General features: G+C 37.8%; 1 protein-coding gene across 1 annotated transcript in view; it reads right to left on the bottom strand.

Moving 5' to 3' along the window:
• Window positions 1-22,357, bottom strand: part of PIP4K2A (phosphatidylinositol-5-phosphate 4-kinase type 2 alpha) — a 112,723-nt gene that overhangs the window by 17,112 nt on the left and 73,254 nt on the right. Inside the window, exons 4-6 of the mRNA XM_005152970.2 lie at window positions 15,294-15,446; window positions 3,738-3,884; window positions 1,084-1,122 (exon numbers count right to left, since the gene is read on the bottom strand). Coding sequence (XP_005153027.1) covers window positions 1,084-1,122; window positions 3,738-3,884; window positions 15,294-15,446 — 339 coding nt within the window. The remainder of the gene's footprint in view (window positions 1-1,083; window positions 1,123-3,737; window positions 3,885-15,293; window positions 15,447-22,357) is intronic.

The following is a 22,357-nucleotide window of genomic DNA, read 5'->3' as shown; positions in this document are numbered from 1 at the left end:
GGTAGTTGCCTAATGCTGGAAGAAGGTCATACCTTAGGATAAAGTGGAAAAACCTGGCAGTTTTTCATGCAGCAATAACTGTAGGGCTGACAGCTGCTGCACGTCCCTTACCCCTTAGTGCAGTTGTGTGGTATGTAAAAGACTAAGAGAGGCAGGCATGGTATGTCTAATTCTTAGGAGAAAACCAAATTATCTGCATGATATTCGGGGACAACACAAAATGAAGTCTTTTAAGTGAATTGCTGGATGGTCTTATGCTAATTCAGAAGACATGTGCTTGGAAAAATTAAGAAAACAAGGGTCATGGGTTCCTAGACTTCACCCCAAATTTGGAAATCTAAAGAAGTCTGAGATGATGGAGACTATATTCCACCTTAAATTATCTGCAGAGTCTCTAGAAAAACCTTTCCTGAAATGCCATCAGGCTATTTCAATGAAACCTCAAAGAAATGTTGATTTTGAGAGCACTATATTTTCCAAATGAACTGAAGTTGTAGATGGAGAAAAATAAAGTGATTAATTTCCTTTTAGAGCAAAGTTTCAGCTCCTAATTTGACTGAGACTGCCTCTCATAGCTACATTCACATCTAAGCCTTTCAACGGTTTGCTCATTTGTATGAGCTTTATGTACCCAAGGTTCCCAAAATTCAAGGTTTGGTTCATCTTTGCATTCACTTTATAAGTGGTGTCAAGTCACATAATGCCAATAGCTGACATGGAATATCCATGTATCTTAATGTTAAAGAGCAAGAGAAAGAAGATGAAGAAGCAGGAGGGAAGAGAAGAAGGTCCTGATGTTTTCCTACCACAGGGCAGGCCCTGAAGAAACTAAGAGAAGAGAAAAAAGGAAAAGGAGGAGGTAGAGGATTGGCTCACTTACCTCTGAAATCTCAACACCATTGCAAACCAATATTCAAAGGTCTGCAGAAAATAGAGGAAAGATACAGGAGGGAATAAGGCAGAAATCAAGAGGGGAGAATATGACAGAAAACAAAGAAAATGGGCAGAACAGCACTGGTTATGTTTGTCCTGAGACTAGCTAGCAGGTTAGATAACTGAAAAAGAAACAGAAATGCACCATACCTTTTCTTTGTCACTGGCTTCTCGAGCCACAGTAGAGCCCTGAAACAGAAAAAATGGATCTAAAAATGTGCATATGTCAGAAACTAATTTGAAAATGTTACGATAACAGCTGAAAAAGTGGATGAACTGCATCCTTCTGAACTTGAGAACTGTTTTAAAGAAAGGTGATACAGTACGTAGAACGCTCAGGGCCGCTGAACTGCTGCAATCATTTGAAGAAGATGTATCATGAGAGAAGAAAGACGGATTAAATCCTCAAGTGATCTACATCTATTGTCCTGACTACTGCAGCTTCTTACTTATGTCTCATTCTCATTTTGAGACTATCTCCCTGGAAGTTGTTTGCTGGGTGGACTTCTCATATTTCTGTGCCAATTTAGCTGTATGGTGATGGAATAGCCTATTCTATATAACTATCTGGACATATGTAATACACATTTGAAAAGGATGCCACACAGTATAAACACACACAAATACTTAAAAGATCACAAACAAGAACAAAGCGCCTCACAGCAACATGAAGTTAAAAGAAGAGATGAGACCAACTGCAAATTCGCAAGATTTACAGTGCTTGACAAAGACATTTTGGATATGTAACCTTTTATTTAAAAAAGTTAAAATTAGTAATTTCCTGAGTAAGCTGGAGGTGACAAAAAAAAAAAAAAAGGCTGTATATATTTCCTTGCAAATTTCTTGGAGCAGGACCATACCCTTAAGTACCCAGCATTTATCACATAATAACACTGTAAGAAATAATAACAAGAAACATGATAATTGGACATTGAAAGATGGGTAAATTAACTCCATTGCTTGTTGGAAGGTGTAAAGAAATGCTGGAGTGGAGTCATAATAAAGAATGTGAGGATTCCCAACCACATCATTTTATACGACGTTTTACTCTGTGGAGAGAAACTTAGAAAACTTAGAAAGGATGGAGAAAAAAGATAATTGGCTTTGTCTTAGTTACTATGTATGGTCCAGCAAGCAGGGATTTCATTGCATTATACTGTTAACTGATAATAAAGCCTGGTAAAAGTCTGACATTTTAGTTTACTGATAGTACACCTTTTATACTGCATTCTGTGCTCCAACAGATTGCTTGAATGACTACTGGGCCTGAAAAAAGATCAGCTGAAAACCAAACTGGAGGAAAAAAAGTGGATCTAGAATAGCAAAAAAACAAATTTGACATTGAACTAATTTTAATAAAATGCCTCAGTGGCCAGAAAAATACCTTTGAAATCCTATGCTGATTTGTGATCTCTTTTTCTTAGTATCTACACAGGTGAAGACTTGCGCTACAAATGTGCTCTAAGCTGGTGTCAAAAATATTCATGTAGAAAGGAATCTGAACCTACAATTGCAGATGCTGTGGTAATGGAAACTAAGAAAAAGTGTTTTTTTTATAATATATGCAGTGTCACTATAAATCTGCTCAGTGAAGGCTCTTTGGAGAATGATATGGTATTGATGTTAAATGTAAACTGAAAGAGAAGTTTTATCTTTAAAGCAATTCTGTCCAGCTGGACAAACTGAATAGAGTACAAAAGCATTCAGAGAGGTAAATAAGAGCTGTTGACAGCAATGCTAAGAACATATTGTATATCACTTATTTTCTGTTGTGCTTTTGTCCCTTTTTTACTGCATGATGATGCTCTACAACACACACAGTTCTCTCAAATTAAAAAAGTATCCTTCTCAGGTGAGCTCTGCTGCCAATAATGCTAAATATTAACCAGTCAATTGCTGACAATCTTGAAATCAGTTCTTAAAAATCATGTTCAGCCAGCTACCTGACCAGTTGCTTGGTAGTTGCAGGGCAGATATTTGAACGTAGAAAAGGATAGTGAAGTACATAGCGTTACAAGTATTTTAATCTAGAATGCTAAAAAACCATCTTACAACAAGTTTGCAGATGCACTTACTAGTTCAACGCATAGAAATTATATGTATTAGAAAGAATTATGTTTCTAAGGGGAAACTTTATGGATGAAATAAAAATATAATCCCTCAGGTAGAAAGACCAAGATTATATTTTGGGCATGCGTTGTAAACACTGTGTATTAACTACTGGCAAAATTACAATAAGCAGATAAATATTCTGAAGCAAAACTAAAACACACCTATGATAAAAGCAAGAGAAATTTTGTGGGTTATTTTTTTAAGAACCTCTTTTTTACATGAATTATTTTTAAAATATAGGATAAAATATGAAGCTTTTGTACTAGTGATGTACTTTATTAGTAGCATTTTGTTGGTTTAAATGATGATGATATTTGCTTATTTTACAAAAGCCCTCTGTATAATCAGCTGTGGCTTTTCATAATGTTGCTAAAAACCTATAGGAAGCAGAATTATTATTCCACTTGCATGAAGGGTTTTACCTTTAACCTTTAGCTACATTTAACAAACATACCTGGTTAAAATGGTCCATTTAAACAGGCACAATACAAACATACTTGTATAATTTCTATAAAACTATCCTTCCATTTTTCTAGTAGATGCAGAAGTAAACCAGTTAATCAGGGCTCCCACACAGAACGGTTTTAATTCATCAGAATTCCAAGCAATATTCAAGCATCAGCATAATCTAACAATTATAGTAAAGATTTTCAGCTAGCTTGTCAGTTATTTCATCAGCAGTTATTTCTCACCTTTAAGTCATATTTTCTATAAACAGATAAACGATGGCTGAACACGTTTCTTGTAACAACCATATATACTTCAACTCCATCAACAGTAAGCCGGTACATGCCCAAAAACTGGGGAAGAAGTGTGTTCCCATGACACTCCACAATAAACTGCAGAAACAAAAGAAAAAAAAAACAAAACAGAAATGAGGATGGATACAGATTATATATATATATATATATTTATATGCATTCAAATATAAACTACACAGAAACAACATTGAATATACATCTGTGTGGAAACAAGCCTTAAAAAAATCATGCCAAAACGACCCCCTTCATCAGGAGGTTATCCTCCTTTCAGTCCATGGTTTAAAAATTAAAACCTTGAAGTGCTTAATTTATAACCCTTCATGTCTGTAGCCAATCTCATAGAAAGAGCAGGCTCCATTTGACAGACCTTTCCACTTTTCTGGTTCAAAAAGCACACTTAATGCAGATAACATTTGGTATTGATATAAAAATCCCAAAGACATTTCAGAACATCACACTGCTGCATTTTGTACTGTGTTGTCCCAGATTATATTTAATTTGTATGTTTCTTCATTCTCAGTATTTATGATGATGAACATTTATGGTGCTGTCACCAGCAAGGTTTATTATTTAGTATCACCAACTTTCTGCTACTTCCTATGGGATGGTTACATTTCAGGGTCAATGGAGTTGAGCCTGAAGTGCAAGATGCCTGCATTTGATTATTTGCGTATCATTATGTTTCCTTAAAGTCACCATATTCCATTACAAATGGGCTATTAACCTTGAAAAGATTTGCCACCTGCACTTGAAACCTGTCTGTTTGCTTTTTTTTATCACTTGCCTTACAACTAATAGCTTGAATTCCTATTGGAAAGACCACTGGAGGAAGCAGAAATAGTACAGACTACACTGATGATGAAAACTATTGCAGAATGAATATTTATTCCCAGAATAAAAATGCCATACTGTATTAATCCTAAACCAGCTCCAACATATCCACTCATATTTTGTGGAACCACAAAGATGCAAACCAGAAAAGGACTCACTCGCTTTCCTCTTTCTGTTATTATCAAGTCTCAAACAGAGGAACTTGGAGAAAGCTTAAAAATTCAAGCCTCAAACAGGAAACATGACAACTAACCAAAGTCAGCCTCAAATATCTATTGAATACTGAAGCTGCTGTGCCTTTTGTGTCAGAGTGACCTGGTTATTAGAAACACATTATTCTAAAACACAGGAAACTTTCAACCAAGTTAACTGAGTAAGCCACGTGAATTGTTTAACGGAAGTGGTTAGTATTTGGTAAGAAATAATATAACAAAGCTAGAACCCTGGAGATTTTGCAATTTTGGGATCCTCTGTTAATTTTAAGGAATTTCACTAACTTTATACTGGAATCTACACATATCACACCCAGATTTTCGTTTTTCAAATGTCAAAATAAAAATAGAAAGATTTAAGAGTCCTGAAAACAATCCTTTCCAACAAGAAACAAAGGGAATGAACAAAGATGGAAACAGTTGACTGTGAATTGAACATTATTTTGACTAGCAACTCTATAACACGAGCTCTGTTGAATGTTGCTGGCACAGTCTGGCCTGTAATGCTCTTTTCTGTCTGCCCTGCGGCTGTACTGGAAGTTACAAGCCTCAAAGCAGAGAACACACAGTCACGATGCAGTTATGCCACTTCACAGCAAAGCATTTTTAAGCTCAAACTGCCTATGAATGGGCGAAACATCTTCAGCTGCTGCAGAGGCCCAGTGAATGCAAATCAGAACCTCAGGAAGGAGATATGATTGTACACCCCAAAATACAGTAAAGGCCACCAAACCTGAGTAATGCACAAAGATTGACCAGTTTGTACCTGAGATGGATAAGTTTTAAGTTGTTCTTGAATTGGAGGATTTTCAATCATTGGGCTGTTACCAACATCACAAGGCAGTTACGTATTACAAGGATACATAGCTCATTTTTACCATTGGTAGTTTCTCTTACAGATCTAATTGTGAAGTGAAATTAGAACTATTAACGATGGGGTTACATAAATGTTGTTTAAAATACTAATTCCTATTATAAGCTATATTGATTATTCTGCTACAATCACCAAGTATGTGGTATATATCCTAAACAAATACTTTTCTAATGCTTCATAGAAGGTAGGAATGGTAGTTTCTTATAAAAAGATTTACTGAGTGGTTCCTTCTCGAAGATGATTAGGTTCTCCAAGGATGATAAAAACTGATCTATTTCCTAAGAAGGGTTTAATGCTACAGAATTTCAGGTCACTCAACTCTAATTCCTAATCTTACGGCTCTTAACTACACAATTTGAGTTTAAAAAACCCCTACCTATTATTCCAATTTTCCATATAGGGAGCTGAGACACAGAAACTTTATCTAAAAATCATATAGTTTATGCCACGTGAAGAAATGGCAGCTAGGCATCTCAAGACCAGACAACCCCTTCCTCTCAGCTGTCAGGGTCACAGTCTTGATAACCATCTCTTCAACCTAGCTATTGCTAACTCTGATTTTAACCTTTCTGGAGCTAAGTGTCCCCCTTCTGGAAAACAGCAATGCCTCTAACACAGAACATGTGCAACATACCCACTGTAATAACATAAAATAAATCCTTTGGTTAGCAGTATATGACCCCCTCCCTTTGTTCTGTATTATGTAACAAGGTAAAAAAGGCAAATAATGAATATTGCCTAAGTCCTGTTTGTAAGTTAGGGTTAGCCATTTGCTAACACTGCTGTTTCATGTTAGCATTGTGTAAACAAAGCCTTCTGAAAAGCAGTGTTATGAGCATGTGAAGGAGGACATGAAAAGCTCTGCTAGTCCTGTTCTTCACTTTATAAAAAGGGACTTGGCTGTATTCTTGCAGACTTCTAAGAGACCTTCTCAAAGCAGAACTTGTACTGCAACAGTTGTTTCCTGCTCTATATTGACTGTGGACACTCATGCCACTGCAAATTAACTAAGAGCCCCTAGAATTATTTAGTGTTTCCCATGACAGCATTTCTTATCCTGATCAGGAGATAAACGAAAGAGGGAGGAATGCCACTTGCTTTCAATATCTACAAGGTTGGTCTAGAACTTCCTACCTTTGAAACTATCAATCCCCCATATCTGCATCACAGAGAAGGCAAAACGTGTCATCTGTTTGGGTGGGAGTCCAGCAGGACTTTCACTGGTGACTGTGGTTGGCAGATTTTCAATTTGTCCATCTTGATATAAATGAAGTAGTAATTTAGTCACCTCAAGGTGTTTTTTAGGAGTGATTTCCTGAAGTTTCCCACTCACAGCTGGAATAAAAGTGAGCCTAGAAAATAAGCCGGTACATGCTTAACAGGACTGCTAAAGTTCACTGGAAAAGACCTTCACTCCTTTATGTTAACTCTTCCTAAAAAGAAGATTAAAACAATTTTATCAAGCAGCCTTGCTACGTAAAACTTTAATACTTAGATAATACATTTACAAGTCCTTATATGCAGTAACAAAATCCATCTTTTTTATGGAGTATTGCAATAAACACCCCATCATTTTCTGTCAATTCAGGCAATTTTCATTTTTCTGCACAGCATGAGGACAATATTACCATTAACAAAATAAAGTATCATCAGCATGTTGACATATTTGATCAGCTGTGAAGCACAGGTTTCAAACATGTAATTTTTTGAGCTCTCTTGAAAGTCATGCTTAAAGATGAAAATTAGCAAAAAAAATTTTATGACCCTGTATTCTCATAAATTTTTAGTATAAATACAGCCTCAGGATTCCTTAATAAGAACAGAACTTTTCCTATGTCATTTAAAACAAAAATAAGATTCTTAGCTTCTTGCTTTCCCATGGTAATGCGAGATATGAGTAAAATATAACATAATGCATACAATTCATTGGCAAAGCATGTGTGCCATTTTTAACTCTTTTTGGAAAAACAGAATGTAAAATTCTTTTTTGCTCTGTCTCCTCTACCCCTGGAGATAATCTGTGGAGTGAAGGCTAAATCCTGAATTATATCTATCTCAGTTCTATGTGAAAATTTTTTCACAGGTAGCCCTGTTTCACTGGAATGGGTTGCCCAAGGAAGTTGTGAATGGCAGTGTTCAAGGCCATCCCTGGCAGTGTTCAAGGCCAGGCTGGACAGAGCCTTGGGTGACATGGTTTAGTGCGAGGTGTCCCTGCCCATGGCAGGGGAGTTGAACTAGATGATCTTAAGGTCCTTTCCAACCCTAGCTATTCTATGATTCTATGAGCCTACTGGGGCTTGATGTCAGCCCATCTCAGTGCAAATTCCTACGTACCTAAGCCCCAGCTTTCTTTTTTGGTGTATTCTCCAACCTATATTGTCTCCCAGTTCTGTGAAAAAACCGTTTTTAGCCTACGGAAATGTTCTTCTATCTATTTTTATGATTACAGTATTTTCTCCTACCTTCCACTCAATAACACTGTGCTATTGCTACTCCTTGATTCCTGCACAGCCCTGAATCCTGCTCTTGGTGTCATTTCCTCTTTTTTCACCTTATTGCTTGCGTTTTTCCCCTTTCATTTGCCTTCCAGTTTCTTTATTTTTTTTTTCCCCTCTCCAGAAGCTAAGGTATTTCCCCCACCCTCCACTTTGTTGTTTCTCCTTTCTGCTGTGGTTTCCCCTTTTTAGCTCATCCTATTCTCTCCTTTCTTCGCATTCACTCCCCCATCACTCTGCTGTGTGCTGCCTCGGGTAAACAGGCAGTCCCTCTCCCTTACCACTATTCACTATTTCTGCTGGTTGCCAGGGAGACAGGCAGTGCAATAGGTGTCAGTTCTGCATATGATTACCTGTGTAGGGAAGAGAATGTGCATTCAACAGGGACAGCTACCTATAGAAAACCTAAAGGTTACATGCACTCATGAGTAGTTTTATACTGGAAGGCTTGTAGGCTAACAATTCCCTCCTGTTCACCTGCTTTGAGATGGCTTCTCAATTTCTTTACTGAAGTTGCCTGGATGTCAGAACTGAGGAATAATAAATCCCTTTTGAAGTCCATTTTAATGAAAATTAAAAAAAAAGGTGTTCAAAGGTTTCTGGTTTTTCTGACACTCAAGTTGTTTTCATTTATTTTAAAAAATATTTATCTACCCATCATCTGTTTTTAAAGAGCACCAGACTCTACTTTTACACTAATTTACACCAATTTAAGATTTAAAGCAAGTTTCTCTCCCTGGGGAGGCCAGAGTAGCTCTATTCAGGCATTTCAGAATCAATAATTTGCCTACAGAGTTTTGCTCAACTGCCACCAATTTCTACCCCTGAAAACCATATTTGTAGTTTAGAAGATACCTACAAATAAACTAGTATCTACAATGTATATTCTGTATTTGATGTAAATGAATAAACTTTTTTCACAGGACAACTCATCCAAAAGAAATATATAAGCATAGCTTAAATATATGCTGAAATGAGAAGTCTTCCATTAGGAGGAAGCAGGTTATTACCTGTTCCTTAAATATGGGGTGAAATCTTGGCAACACACTTGTCACAGATGACTTTGTTGAGCTCTCCCTTAACAATGCCAAAGGGAGAAGCTGGTTTAATTCAATTTTTTTCTGGTCCATGCTCTTGGGGTCAGAAGCATAGATTTTAAACACACCTGCACTGGACTTGGAGGTATTACAAATGAACAGCCGATTTTGCTCTCAAATACTGCTTAAGTATGCTTAACTCACACAGTTTTAAATGGTCAAACTACATCTATGAGCCCATACAGTAACAGCTTTTCTAACACTTAAAAGTCTGACCCATTTCAGCATCACCATGGTTCTAGTGCATTTGATAAGTAAAAAATGTTCAGCTAAAGTAACACCTGAAGAGTGGTGAGAAGAGTTCTAAGAACTGATAGTATGTCAGTAACAAAAGCAGCCCAAACCAATTGCAAATTATTAGAATGTAACTAAAAACAGTATTTCATACTATGTATCAGAAAATACTACAGCAGTTAGAAACAGGCTAGCATGGAAATTCAAAGCATAACATGTGATATCATTTGTATTTACCGTAACACTTAGAAACCTATCTGGTTCATGCTCTAGGCCAGTTTGTCTTTAAATACAAATAGAAGGCTGGTCCACGCATGATGGACTTTACAGTCTAGTCATAAATACCAAGATGCTTTGCAACTTCAAGCATGCAGAAGGACATTATTCCCTGTTTCCCTAGAGGTTGTGGGCTTAGTTGGTTGTTACTTTTTTTTTCTTTTTAAAATCTGCAAGAGAAAATAATGATCTCTTGTGTTTCGACTCAGTACTGAAAGCGTCAGACTCATCTGATGAGTTGACAGAAAGCGTCAGTGTTTAGACTGAAGTGTTCACCATCTGTCTGAGGTTGTGGGCCTGACTGCCACTAAAAAAAAGGCAGGCATCACATCAGACAGGGTAAATGAATTAAGCAACTCATAATTTTGGGTAGGAACTATAATTTACCATTGTCAGAACTATGATTTACAATTCAACAGGTTTAATTTGGAATTGCTATATATACTTATATAGAATCATAGAATAGTTAGGATTGGAAAGGACCTCAAGATCACCTAGTTCCAACCCCCCTGCCAGGGGCAGGGACACCTCACACTAAACCATATCACCCAAGGCTTCATCCAACCTGGTCTTGAACACTGCCAGGGATGGAGCATTCACAACCTCCCTGGGCAACCCATTCCAGTACCTCACCACCCTCACAGTAAAGAATTTCTTCCTTATATCCAGTCTAAACCTCTGCTGTTTAAGTTTCAGCCCGTTACCCCTTGTCCTATCACTACAGTCCCTAATGAAGAGTCCCTCTCCAGCATCCTTGTAGGCCCCCTTCAGATACTGGAAGGCTGCTATGAGGTCTCCATGAAGCCTTCTCTTCTCCAGGATGAACAGCCCCAACTTTCTCAGCCTGTCTTCATATGGGAGGTGCTCATATCCCCTGATCATCCTCATGGCCCTCCTCTGGACTTGTTCTAACAGTACCATGTCCTTTTTATGTTGAGGACACCAGAACTGATGTTTCTATAGTAACTTCTCCTGACACTCCTTCAAGCCTGGTTCATTTTTAGCTATTTACACATTTCTAGCGTGTAGCCTTTGCTCTGGAATTCAACCTTTCTGGTTTTATTCCTGATAATTTCTTAAATTTGCAATAGTGGCAGTAATACTGTAAATTGCAATGTACCTAACTTGGTTACTTTTGCAAAGTGCCATGTGACAGCCCAGAAACCCAACCGTATCCTGGGCTGCATCAAAAGAAGCATGACCAGTAGGTCAATGGAGGTGATCCTGCCCCTCTACTCTGCTCTTGTGCGACCACACTCTTGTGCGACACACATATTGCGTGCAGTTCTGGTGTCCTCAACATAAAAAGGACATGGAACTGTTGGAACAAATCCAGAGGAGGGCCACGAGGATGATCAGGGGACTGGAGCACCTCCAATATGAAGACAGGCTGAGAAAGTTGGAGCTGTTCATCCTGGAGAAGAGAAGGCTGCATGGAGACCTCATAGCAGCCTTCCAGTATATGAAGGGGGCCTACAAGGATGCTGGAGAGGGACTCTTCGTTAGGGACTGTAGTGATAGGACAAGGGATAATGGGTTGAAACTTGAACAGCAGAGGTTTAGACTGGATATAAGGAAGAAATTCCTTACTGTTAGGGTGGTGAGGTACTGGAATTGGTTGCCCAGGGAGGTTGTGAATGCTCCATCCCTGGCAGTGTTCAAGACCAGGTTGGATGACATGGTTTAGTGTGAGGAGTCCCTGCCCATGGCAGGGGGATTTGAACTAGATGATCTTAAAGTCCTTTCCAACCCTGACTATTCTATGATTCTATGATATTGCAACAGAACTCTACTCAGAGATGAGAAAGGTAAATACCTAAGTAGACAAACTGTGTAACTATAACCTCAGCTCTTCACAGTTCCAAAAACCAGATAGGCTATTGTACCTTCAGACAGATGGGGAGGGGTACAGGAAGAAAGGGATGGGTCTGTGGACTATAATCTCCATGATCTCCAGTTACTGATGAAATAACCTTCATTTCCGCTTTCTGGTGGCAGTCTACACATCTCTTTTTAATCTTCTGGTAACTTCACAAAGTATCATTGGTACGTGGAGTTACATTTTGGAGGCTTTCATGGGAAAATTGCCCTGCTATGTTTTTCTGCTGACCACACTAACTCCCAGATGCCTTGTCAATAGCTGTAGAGTTCAAAAATGTACAAGTAGAATGACAGGTATTTTTGCAAGTGCGTGCCAGGGATGAAGACTGTTTTGGTGAATGAAGAACATACCCAGGCTCTCACACTTCCAAATTCTTATGGTCCCCTCCCCAGTATTCTTTGTTTAAAGATAGCTGTCCTCTTGCATTTATCGTTAAGCAGTTCAACATTTGGTAGGGCTTGTTTGGTCCCAAAGCAAGGACAGAGGTATTTCCATGGTTTAGAACAATTCTATCAGCTTGGAACTGTTAGCTGTAATTAGGAAACAGGTGAGTAATATTATGGTTTAAACTTTATTCAGAGTTTTAACCCCGGGAAGAAACCTGGAATGAATTGGGGGGGGGGGCGGGAGATGTTATGAGAGAGGAAAGAGATGATCTGTCGTAAACAACATGAATTTCACTCATTATATTGTCAGAAATAGCTGGAAGATATTTACTGCCTTCTTGGGCAGGTTGGAAACAGGTACGGGGCACCAAGGGTTTACAAATTACTGTTCATAATAAATAGATGTTCTAACTTCAGGTTGCCCAGGGGTACTTGATCTCTAACAAGGGAAAAAGTCTTCTAAAATTCACATGAATCACCTCTGTATTCTTCATGCACATGAGAAATGTTGTTCCACCTAGGATGCACTACATAACTGGGTTGAACCTGTCTACACACTCCCTTCTCCTTGGAAGACGGAAACTTTCAAATACAGCTCTGGTCTAAGGGCAGTCTCACAAGGATATGATGTAAGGCCATGCCACAAGAAGTCCCAAAGTAGTCCCAAGCACAATCACACCTGGGCTCTGAAGCACATTTAGCCGGGCCAGAAATTTTCACTTATGTGATGAGTGCTGCTCGTGGTGAGTGAACTGAAAGTGGAGAAAAGCAAACAAGCAGACTTTTCCCTAGAAATCCTGTACTTGGTTCATTTGTGTGTAATTACAATTAACGTCTTTAACTGTAGCAACATTTACAATTAAGAAAGATACTGGGTAGTAAGTTAAGTATGTAAATCAGTACAGGGAATTTAACATTTCCACTACTGGCAGAAGAGACTCTGCTAAAATAAAATGAACTCAAGAGAAGTTGTTTTGTTGACAAAGATTTCCACAGAAGTACCAGTGCAGTATCTGAAAAGTCTTGTACTACTGCAACTATGCCATCCAATAGAACCATAAAGTCACATCAATACCAGTGAATTACAAGGGTCTTGGACTGTCCTCTGGCATCATTTCTAGTTGGAACGGAATAACTTACATCTAAATTACTAAATTCTCCTCTTAAACATGATGCTCATATTCAAACTCCTATGTAAGAATAATAACTGACCTAATACCTTGACCCTTGCCAAGAATTATCTGGGGGACAGCTAGCTGGTCCAAAGCAAAACCACAACAGGGACCATTAATGAGCTCAAGTATCAAAGGATGTTATCTGGCATTGCACCGTTTGCTAGCAGAAAGGTAGTCTAAGGCCAATCTGTGTGGAATGAATCTGTCAAGGGAATTATTAAAACCTTTCCACCAGGACAATAGGTTTTCTAGACTTTATCAGGCAGGCTAAGATAAGCTTCACTTGTCTAAAAAACAGCTAGAGAAATGAGAGGACAATGTACTCAATGATTCCAAACATTCAAATCCCAGCAGCAACACACAGGACATGGTATCAGCTGTCTCCAGAATAAGTGGGATTTAATTTAGATTTTTTTTAATTACTTCAAAGTAATTTACTTGTTCATTAAATTGCTGAAGATACTGCAATTAATTTATTTAATTAAAAAGTCCAATTATTAAACTGTCTCAGTACTTGAGTTCCTCTGCATTTACAACGCTTTGTAACATGCTCTCAAGTTCCGAGACAAAGAAACACGAGTCATATCTTCATGAATCTTTTTGAGGTATCTCAATGAGAGCTATTCTTCCAATGAGATGCTCTTCCAGTACAAAATGTACCAGGTTAGATGCCTGGTACAGATAACTTTCAGATAATTATTCCTTGTAACCTAGCTTATTAGAAACACTGATGTTTGAAAGCATTAATGAAAAAAAGAGTCCAAATTATGAAGCTCATTCACATTAGCACTGTCTTCATTAGCACTCTTGAAAGGAGATGACTGTTTTGAAAGGCAATATGACTTTTCAACTGGATTAAGTATCAAACTCTGGATTATTAATAGCTTCTAATGCCAAATACAAAAAGGAATAGAACTTTAATGCCTTACAGATTGAACCCAGAATTTTAAGTTTGAAAACTCTAATAAAAAATAACCCCCATTACAACTGGATAATGGTTTAAAATTTCTGTTTGGTAAAATTGTATTTAAAAGATTGTTTTATGAACATGTCATAGTGAAGATATTTATCTACATTAAAACAAACACATGGTGATCCTGTATGTTATATAAACAGAACAACAACATGCAGAGAGAGAAAGAGTTCATATCACTGAAGGTTTTCCAAGCTACTCTGGACTTGGAGGACATGCAGAGATCTTCCTTCAACACAGAAAGGGAAGAGAGGGAGACAGTCAAGCAGCACCACAAAGATGGCTGGCAACACCTTCAATCTCAAGCACCCTGAAAGCATGCTTTTGTTTCCCCTCCACCTCAAATGATGACTTTAAAACTGGTTCTACAGAAGTAACTGTATTTAAAAAACCTCAACAAACAAAAGCATTGCAAGAAAAAAGGAAAAAATGAAAACCCAAACAAAAAACAAACCCCACCTAAAACAGCTGCAAAATAGTTCCAACCCTAAATACCCTGAAGTTTTGACCTGAAATCCCAACTCAGAAAGTGAGCAGGAAAACGGAAAAAAAAACCCTTGTTTTTTTATTTGTAGGAATTTTACATTAATTAAATCTAATTTTTCATTTCCCATACAATAGAACATTGCTTGTTTGACATCTTGTTAATGAAACACAGAACATTTGGTGATCAGACCAGGAAGAAAGATGTCACCTGCACTGCTGATATACAGGTACACAGATATCTGTCTCTAAGCTCGCACAGAAGCAAGTATCTTCATGCTTGAGAGTGCACTAGCAGAAAGATCTTCCTAGTAAGGTGAAAAAGCTGACGCAGCTTCCAAGTTAGTGTCTGTCTATCATATAGATATATCATTTTTCTTAAAGCTAGCTTAGCTATTTAGAAAAGTGCAGCCTTGTGAACTGCAGACATACAGTAAATTGCTTGTGCAAAAGGGGAAACACCTGAAGTAACTTTTCCCCTACTTACTAATTTAAAACTTTCAACACTCTAAAAAAATTTGACATATCTAAGAAGAGATCCCACACTCTGATAGTATTTAGTATATTACCTGATGGTATTTCTTCAGGATGTTGTGCATTTCTGCTACATCTTCACTTGTTATAGTTTTGATGATATATCTTTTGTCGTAAGACGTATGAAAGCGGGCACCACTGCGTGCTTGTGAATCATTGGCAAGGGGTGAGCTTCTTGTCAATGAATTCTGTCAATTGATTTGAAAGAAAAAAATGCATCAAGTCAGACAAAACTATGCAACTTTTAATCAGAACAAATATAAATCACTCAGGTTTATTTTGTAATCTTTTTCAATACATCTGCATTGAGCTGAATTCCGCAGAGCATGTAATCACAGACCACATTATCTTGACAAATCACTTCAAAAATATTCTGAGAACAAAAGAACAACTGGGAGAAGGTATTGCCCTTCAGCGGCTCAGAAGTAATTTTCATTGCTGAATGAGAATTTATTGCACTTTGTTATGTGTATTTTATTAGCTTTTGTGAAGAAAATACACAGTAATTAAAAATCCCAAAGGAACACTGTATTACACCACAATAACTATAAATAGAGGATTAATCTGTAGCAACAGTATGACTTTAAAACTGAGCAAGACTGTTTTTGAGGCAGTGATTTGTTAACATTAAAAAAAGACCACAATGAGGTTGATGAGCTCTATTACCACAGCTATAACCTTGATTTCATATCTAGTGTTAACCAAGCAATATTATTGTACAGTACACCTCCTTTTGTAAAATATGCCTACCTACCTACACACCCAAGGGGTAAAGATTAGTTAATGACCATATAGTAGTTAGAAGGAAAACCTGCTAGAGATTAGTGACCATTTTTAGACTGAAGCTTGAGACTACTTGTGCTTGAAAGAGTAGCAAAAGAAGCCTTCTGCTTTTTCAGAAAATAAAAAATAGATTAGATTTCTTTATATTTATGAACAGTAAAAATACATTAGACAAGGTATAATAACTTGCTTTTGGCTAGAAGCATCTTTCTTTACCATTACGAGTTTATGCCAGTTGCTACATACTTGAATTACACCACTACTTTGTTTTAATAAGTAGTAACAGCAGCAGCACAGCCATAAGAGAACAAGATGATGTTCTTACACCCCGTGCATACTTCCCCAAAAATTTACCATACTCTGAAAAGGTTAAATAAGTTTATTACAGACTGCTGGAACACTTCCATGTTTATAAAATAACCCTCCCCCCAAGCTGCTGCTATTGTTCCTCATTGTACAATACTGCACACAAACAGAAAATCTTGCTAAACTGAAATACACTTCCCCCCTTCCACACTCGCACAGTGCAGTGTCCCCCCTGCCAGAAGAAAAGTCATTTTCACAGAAAGTTTTAATAAAGTTTTGTATACAAATTTAAAGGCTGCAGATTCACAAATAGCAGAGGATCAGCTCTAGCAGCTACAGAATAGGACATATGTTAGCATGGTTTGATAAGGCACCATGGAACACAAGCCAGATTTACACTGGAAGAATTATGATGCTTTCAGAAAATAATTCTAAATAAACTCAGTCTATAACCAGGTACCAGACCTACAAAATTTTATTTTTATGTGAACTATGTCTTATTTGGAAGTTTTTGCCACTGATAAGTATTGTGTGCAGTTCTGGTGCCCTCAACATAAAATGGACATGGAACTGTTGGAACAAGTCCAGAGGAGGGCCACGAGGATGATCAGGGGACTGGAGCACCTCCCATATGAAGACAGGCTGAGAAAGTTGGGGCTGTTCAGCCTGGAGAAGAGAAGGCTGCGTGGAGACCTCATAGCAGCCTTCCAGTATCTGAAGGGGGCCTACAGGGATGCTGGGGAGGGACTATTCATTAGGGACTGTAGTGATAGGACAAGGGGTAATGGGTTGAAACTTAAACAGCAGAGGTTTAGACTGGATATAAGGAAGAAATTCTTTACTGTTAGGGTGGTGAGGCACTGGAATGGGTTGCCCAGGGAGGTTGTGAATGCTCCATCCCTGGCAGTGTTCAAGACCAGGTTGGATGAAGCCTTGGGTGATATGGTTTAGTGTGAGGTGTCCCTGTTGGAACTAGATGATCTTAAGGTCCTTTCCAACCCCAACTATTCTATGATTCTATAAATCTGTTCCATAGAGTTATCAAGCTCTACAGACTTCAGCAGGAGCTGGACACACAGACTCAACCCCAGATTAGTAACTTTTTATAGAGTAGTAACCTCAGCCAAGAGATGAGGGCAAGTATAGCCCCAATTTAAGAAGTCACTTGAACTCACATGATTATGCCTCCATATTTTGAGACCAACTGATTTCAACAGGATAAATTTATGCCAAATGTGGAATGCTTTCTGAAGTCAGTTTAATACGAAGTAAAAATATTTTTCTACAAGGTTACTCTGTTCAACTTAAATATTCAAAATTAACAGAATAACAGTAAACTACCTAAAACCTCTACAGGGTCATACTAGAATGAAAACCTTCATTATGACATGCAGGAGAAGTAAAACTTTGCGCTCTTCTCCAGCATATTTCTAGGCTTGTGCAATGAACTACTGTCATTACTAATATCTACAGTGATGTCTTTCTCCATTATCCTCTCTATTTACAGAAGAAAGAAGGGATGTAGGTATTTCCCTAATGTTTATAAATAAAGAGTTTTTCTAGACTGATCATAACAGAGGGACAACAACTGCAGACTCGGTTCCTTATCCACACTGGCTTTTGGACAGCCAATTTTAACATAGAATCATAGAACAGTTAGGGTTGGAAAGGACCTTAAGATCATCAAGTTCCAACCCCCCTGCCATGGACAGGGACACCTCACACTAAAATATGTTGCCCAAGGCTCTGTCGAACCTGGTCTTGAACACTGCCAGGAATGGAGCATTCACAGCTTTCCTGGGAAACCCATTCCAGTACCTCGCCACCCTTATGGTAAAGAACTTCTTGTTTATATCCAATCTAAACTTCCCCTGTTTAAGTTTGAACTCGTTATCCCTTGTCCTATCACTACAGTCCCTAATAAAAATTCCCTCCCCAGCATCCTTGTAGTCCCCCTTAAGATACTGGAAGGCTGCTATGAGGTCTCCACATGGGCAAGTCCTGATAACACCATCACTTCACATGGTATTGAAGATACTACAAGAAAGAAATTTAAATACTACTGCAGTTTTCTTCACCTGCTTTCAGCTGTTTCCTATTCAAACCAGTTTCCCACCATTCCATCACGGATGTGTTTTTATGTACTGATAAAGTCTATCGAAGAGAACAAGTATCAAAAACAGATCATTTTTTTTAATGCTGCATTTGATATCAGCACTCCATGAATCTTCAAACAGAACCATTAATAGTTATCTGTTGAAACTGACCTCTGTAGAAACCCTTTCTGTTCTAGTCACAACTTTGCTTTGTTTTCCATGCATATATTTGTTTAAGATGAAAAACTTCTATTATAAGTTTAAAAAAAATTGTGCAAATTCAGTTACCTTCACCACAAACTAGAAAATATGATGTAACATAATAATTATTTTTTATTTGGAAAAAAACCTAAGCATGGGTAATCATTAGTGTATGCAGCGAATTAAACTACTGCTGAGTTATTAGGCTGTAATTCACTTAGCAATAATAAAGGCTGCTGGGTAGTTATTTGTTATTGTTCCCAGCAGAAAAAGCTGCATTATTCTGAGGATAACTATTGCAATAAAGCAGTAATCAAGAGTTTTCTGAATATATTTTATCCAGAGAACCCTCGTCTTAAACTGTAAGCAGTGTAGCATAAACCTCAAAAGCAATTAACCTGGGGGAAGACTTAAGTTGCTTAGCTATAAAAAGCTGTGAAAAAGTATACTTGCTAGCCTGTTACTGGACCTCTGAAGGAGGAGGGAAAGAGGGAAGGTGGGAAGGAGAACCTGAACTAACATTATTCTGTAAAATTTCAAATATTCTTAAGGTATAGTTTAACATTCTCCACCAAAAGGCTTGTCAGATTTGAATGAAATTTAGACCTGGTGCTGAATGAAGCATCTTGCTAGCAATGACTTGACTGAGATACAACACAATGGGACATGCTGCGTTTTTCGACGCTTCAGTTGCTGAAGCTCAGTTACTACTTCTATGACCAGAATGGTCCCGACTTCTGACTTCAAATATTCCATCTGCTATTCCTATAACCACTTGCTCTTTTAAATTAAACTTGTCACCTTTTGTCTTCATAAGCACTATTTGGCACAGGACAGCTTTTTTAAGTGTCAGGCCTTGAAATGAAGTTCTTTCTGCTTTTCTCTCATCATCCTATTATGAATAAGGAATATCTAGTATATAGGCATATTTATGTTTCAGACTTCTCCCCCTCCAGGACAGAATATTGTGTGGGGAGAAACATAGTGACAAAGGATGAGAAAGAGGATAAGGCACTTAATGCCTTCTTTGCCTCAGTCTTTAACAGTAAGACCAGTTGTCTTCCAGGTATCCAGCCCCCTGAGAAGGAAGACAGTGACAAGGAGCAGAATGAAGCTGCCATAACCCAAGGAGAAATGGTCAGCAACCTGCTACACCTTTTCTAACTTTTTTATGTGTATGGACACATACAAGTCTTTGGGGTTGGATGGGATCCACCCACCCAAGGGTATCAAGGGAGCTGGCAGAAGTGCTCACAGAGCCAGTTTCCATCCTTTCTCAGCAGTACTGGGTAACCGGGGAGGTCCCAGTTGACTGGAGGTTGGCAAATGTGTCCCCCAGCTACAAGATGGGCCAGAAAGAGGACCCAGGGAATTACAGGCCTGTCCGCCTGACCTTGGTGGTGGGGAAAGTCATGGAGCAGAACATCCTGACTGCCATCTCCTGGCATGTACAGGACAACCAGGCAATTGGGTCCAGTCAGCATGGGCTTATGAAAGACACATCTTTCATGAAAGACTGGATATTAAGAAAAAAATTGTTCACTGAAAGGGTTATCAAGCATTGGCACAGAGTGCCCAGGAAAGTGATGGAGTCACCACCCCTGGTGCTATTTTAAAGATATGTTGATGTAGCACTTAGTTTAGTCATGGACTTGACAGTATTAGGTTAAAGGTTGAACTTGATGATTATAAAGGTCCTTTACAACCTAAATGATTATATGATTCTGTGACACTTGATGCATTTAAAATACGAACAGTATAAGTAGTAAGAAATTCTGACTTAAAAAGAAGCAACAGCTGTTGTACTAACAGAATGAGTCAAGTAGTACTCCTTTTATCATGCTTCTTTCATTACAATTTAGGCTGGACAGAAAAAAATATAGAAACCAGTCAGATTCAACGGAAATTAATAAACTTAGTAATATTTTTAACCAATTGGATGAAACCTTGTGATCACAGACTTTTTACAGATTCTTGTTCTTTCCAGCAATAGCTTTTTATTAATGGAAATTAGTTCTACCTGATTACTATAATGTTAACTTAATTTCAAAGACAACTATCATACCAAAAAGGTTGCTAACAAGAGACTGTATCTGCAGATGATTATTTAGCACACACTGTACTATTAATGCTTTACAGGTTAAAAATAGTGATGCATTTATTTTTTAGTAGATAGCTATTTTATTGTTAGTTACCTATACGAAGCCTAATTAAGACGGCTCACTGCTATCATTTTCCCACATGCATATTAATTTGTTAGAATAAACCAACCAAGTTTATGCTAAGCAATGCTGTTCCATAGATGCACAGGCAACCCAAATGCCTCCTCTACAATATTGACTCTACTAGATGAATTAAAGATCAGATACTTAAACATTAAACATGCTTCAAGATAAAAACAACCTCTAATTACACAACCTCTTTGACCCCATTTTATTAACTCTCCATTCCTGTGGTAACTCAATATGCTCTCTTCAGATACAGAAAGTAGTTCCTTTGAACTTTGAAAGAAGGTGGAACGTGGAGGACGTTAATATTACTATCTACTGTGTCTTCACACTAATAAGTTAATTAAATAAGCATGGTTTAAAAAGTTGGGAAAATAGATCTAATTACATCATATTTGCTGATTACTAGTACCGCATTACTGCTTTCTTGTGCTGATAAACATATGGCTGAGTATTGCCTATGGAAAGTCTTATTTGTAACAGTTAGTTCTCACTTCTATGAACAGAGAAAAGTTCAAGTTCCTGCTAAAGTAAAGCTTCCAGGTACCATGAAATATACCTTAACTCTCAATTATAGTTATATTTGTTCATATTGAGAAATCAGGCTTTAGTAAACATACATATAATATTGCCTCTCATGACAACAATGAATCTTTAACTAAAGAGATGACAAGAATTGGCCTGCACCACTAAGTCATCATTAGCAAGATCAACAAACAGCTTCACTGAAAGGATCAAACCAGAAGAATTTAGGGGCTTCAAAGAGGAAACAATATGGCTACTTAAAACCACTAAGATCCTTCCCTTTTGGTGTAGCTGAAGCTAACTTACCTATTTGACACAGACTGTTAACTAGAAAACAAAGCATCTGTACCCTATTCAACCCTGCCAAATACTAACAAATTAATAGTACATATATTAGAAGTCATTCTTTATTGGAAAACATTCCTCTTGTAAGTTAAGACACAAAATTGCCAAGAAAGTCCTACACTTTAGCCTCTTTGAAGCGTAGCCACTAGTAAACCTATAACTCTTAAGACATACGCTTTACATCATAAAGACTGTGGAAAGTTTGTCTCTTTTAAAATTAGACTTTAGACACGTAAATAGATGATACAGATAAAGTTTCACATATTCTGGGGCTATTTAACTCCAGTCTAAGTCAATAATCTTTATCTTAAAGCAGACAATAAGTTACTGCTCAGACTGAAATATGCATTTATCTGAATGGCACTGATCTCTAGTTCAGACTGCTACAGTTGCACTGTATAGACTTGCCTCTTACTGTCAAATGCAGTTTTGTGAGACAGTACCCTCCTGTGATCCACATTACTTCTGCCAGAACACAAATAAATTTGAGTGATGTTTGTACAACAAGTGAGTAAAGTAAGTTGTACTGTAGACATCTCCACTGAAATGCCTTGGAGGAAAAGCTGCCTGAACTTGCCTAAAGTAAGTGGTGTACGGCTTTTGTTCTGCTTCCTT

The sequence above is a fragment of the Melopsittacus undulatus genome, chromosome 1 (genome assembly GCF_012275295.1).
Source record: "Melopsittacus undulatus isolate bMelUnd1 chromosome 1, bMelUnd1.mat.Z, whole genome shotgun sequence".
In the NCBI taxonomy this organism is placed as follows: Eukaryota; Metazoa; Chordata; class Aves; order Psittaciformes; family Psittaculidae; genus Melopsittacus; species Melopsittacus undulatus.
The sequence above is the reverse complement of the archived record's forward strand: the minus strand, read 5'-3'. Positions and strand labels throughout refer to the sequence as shown.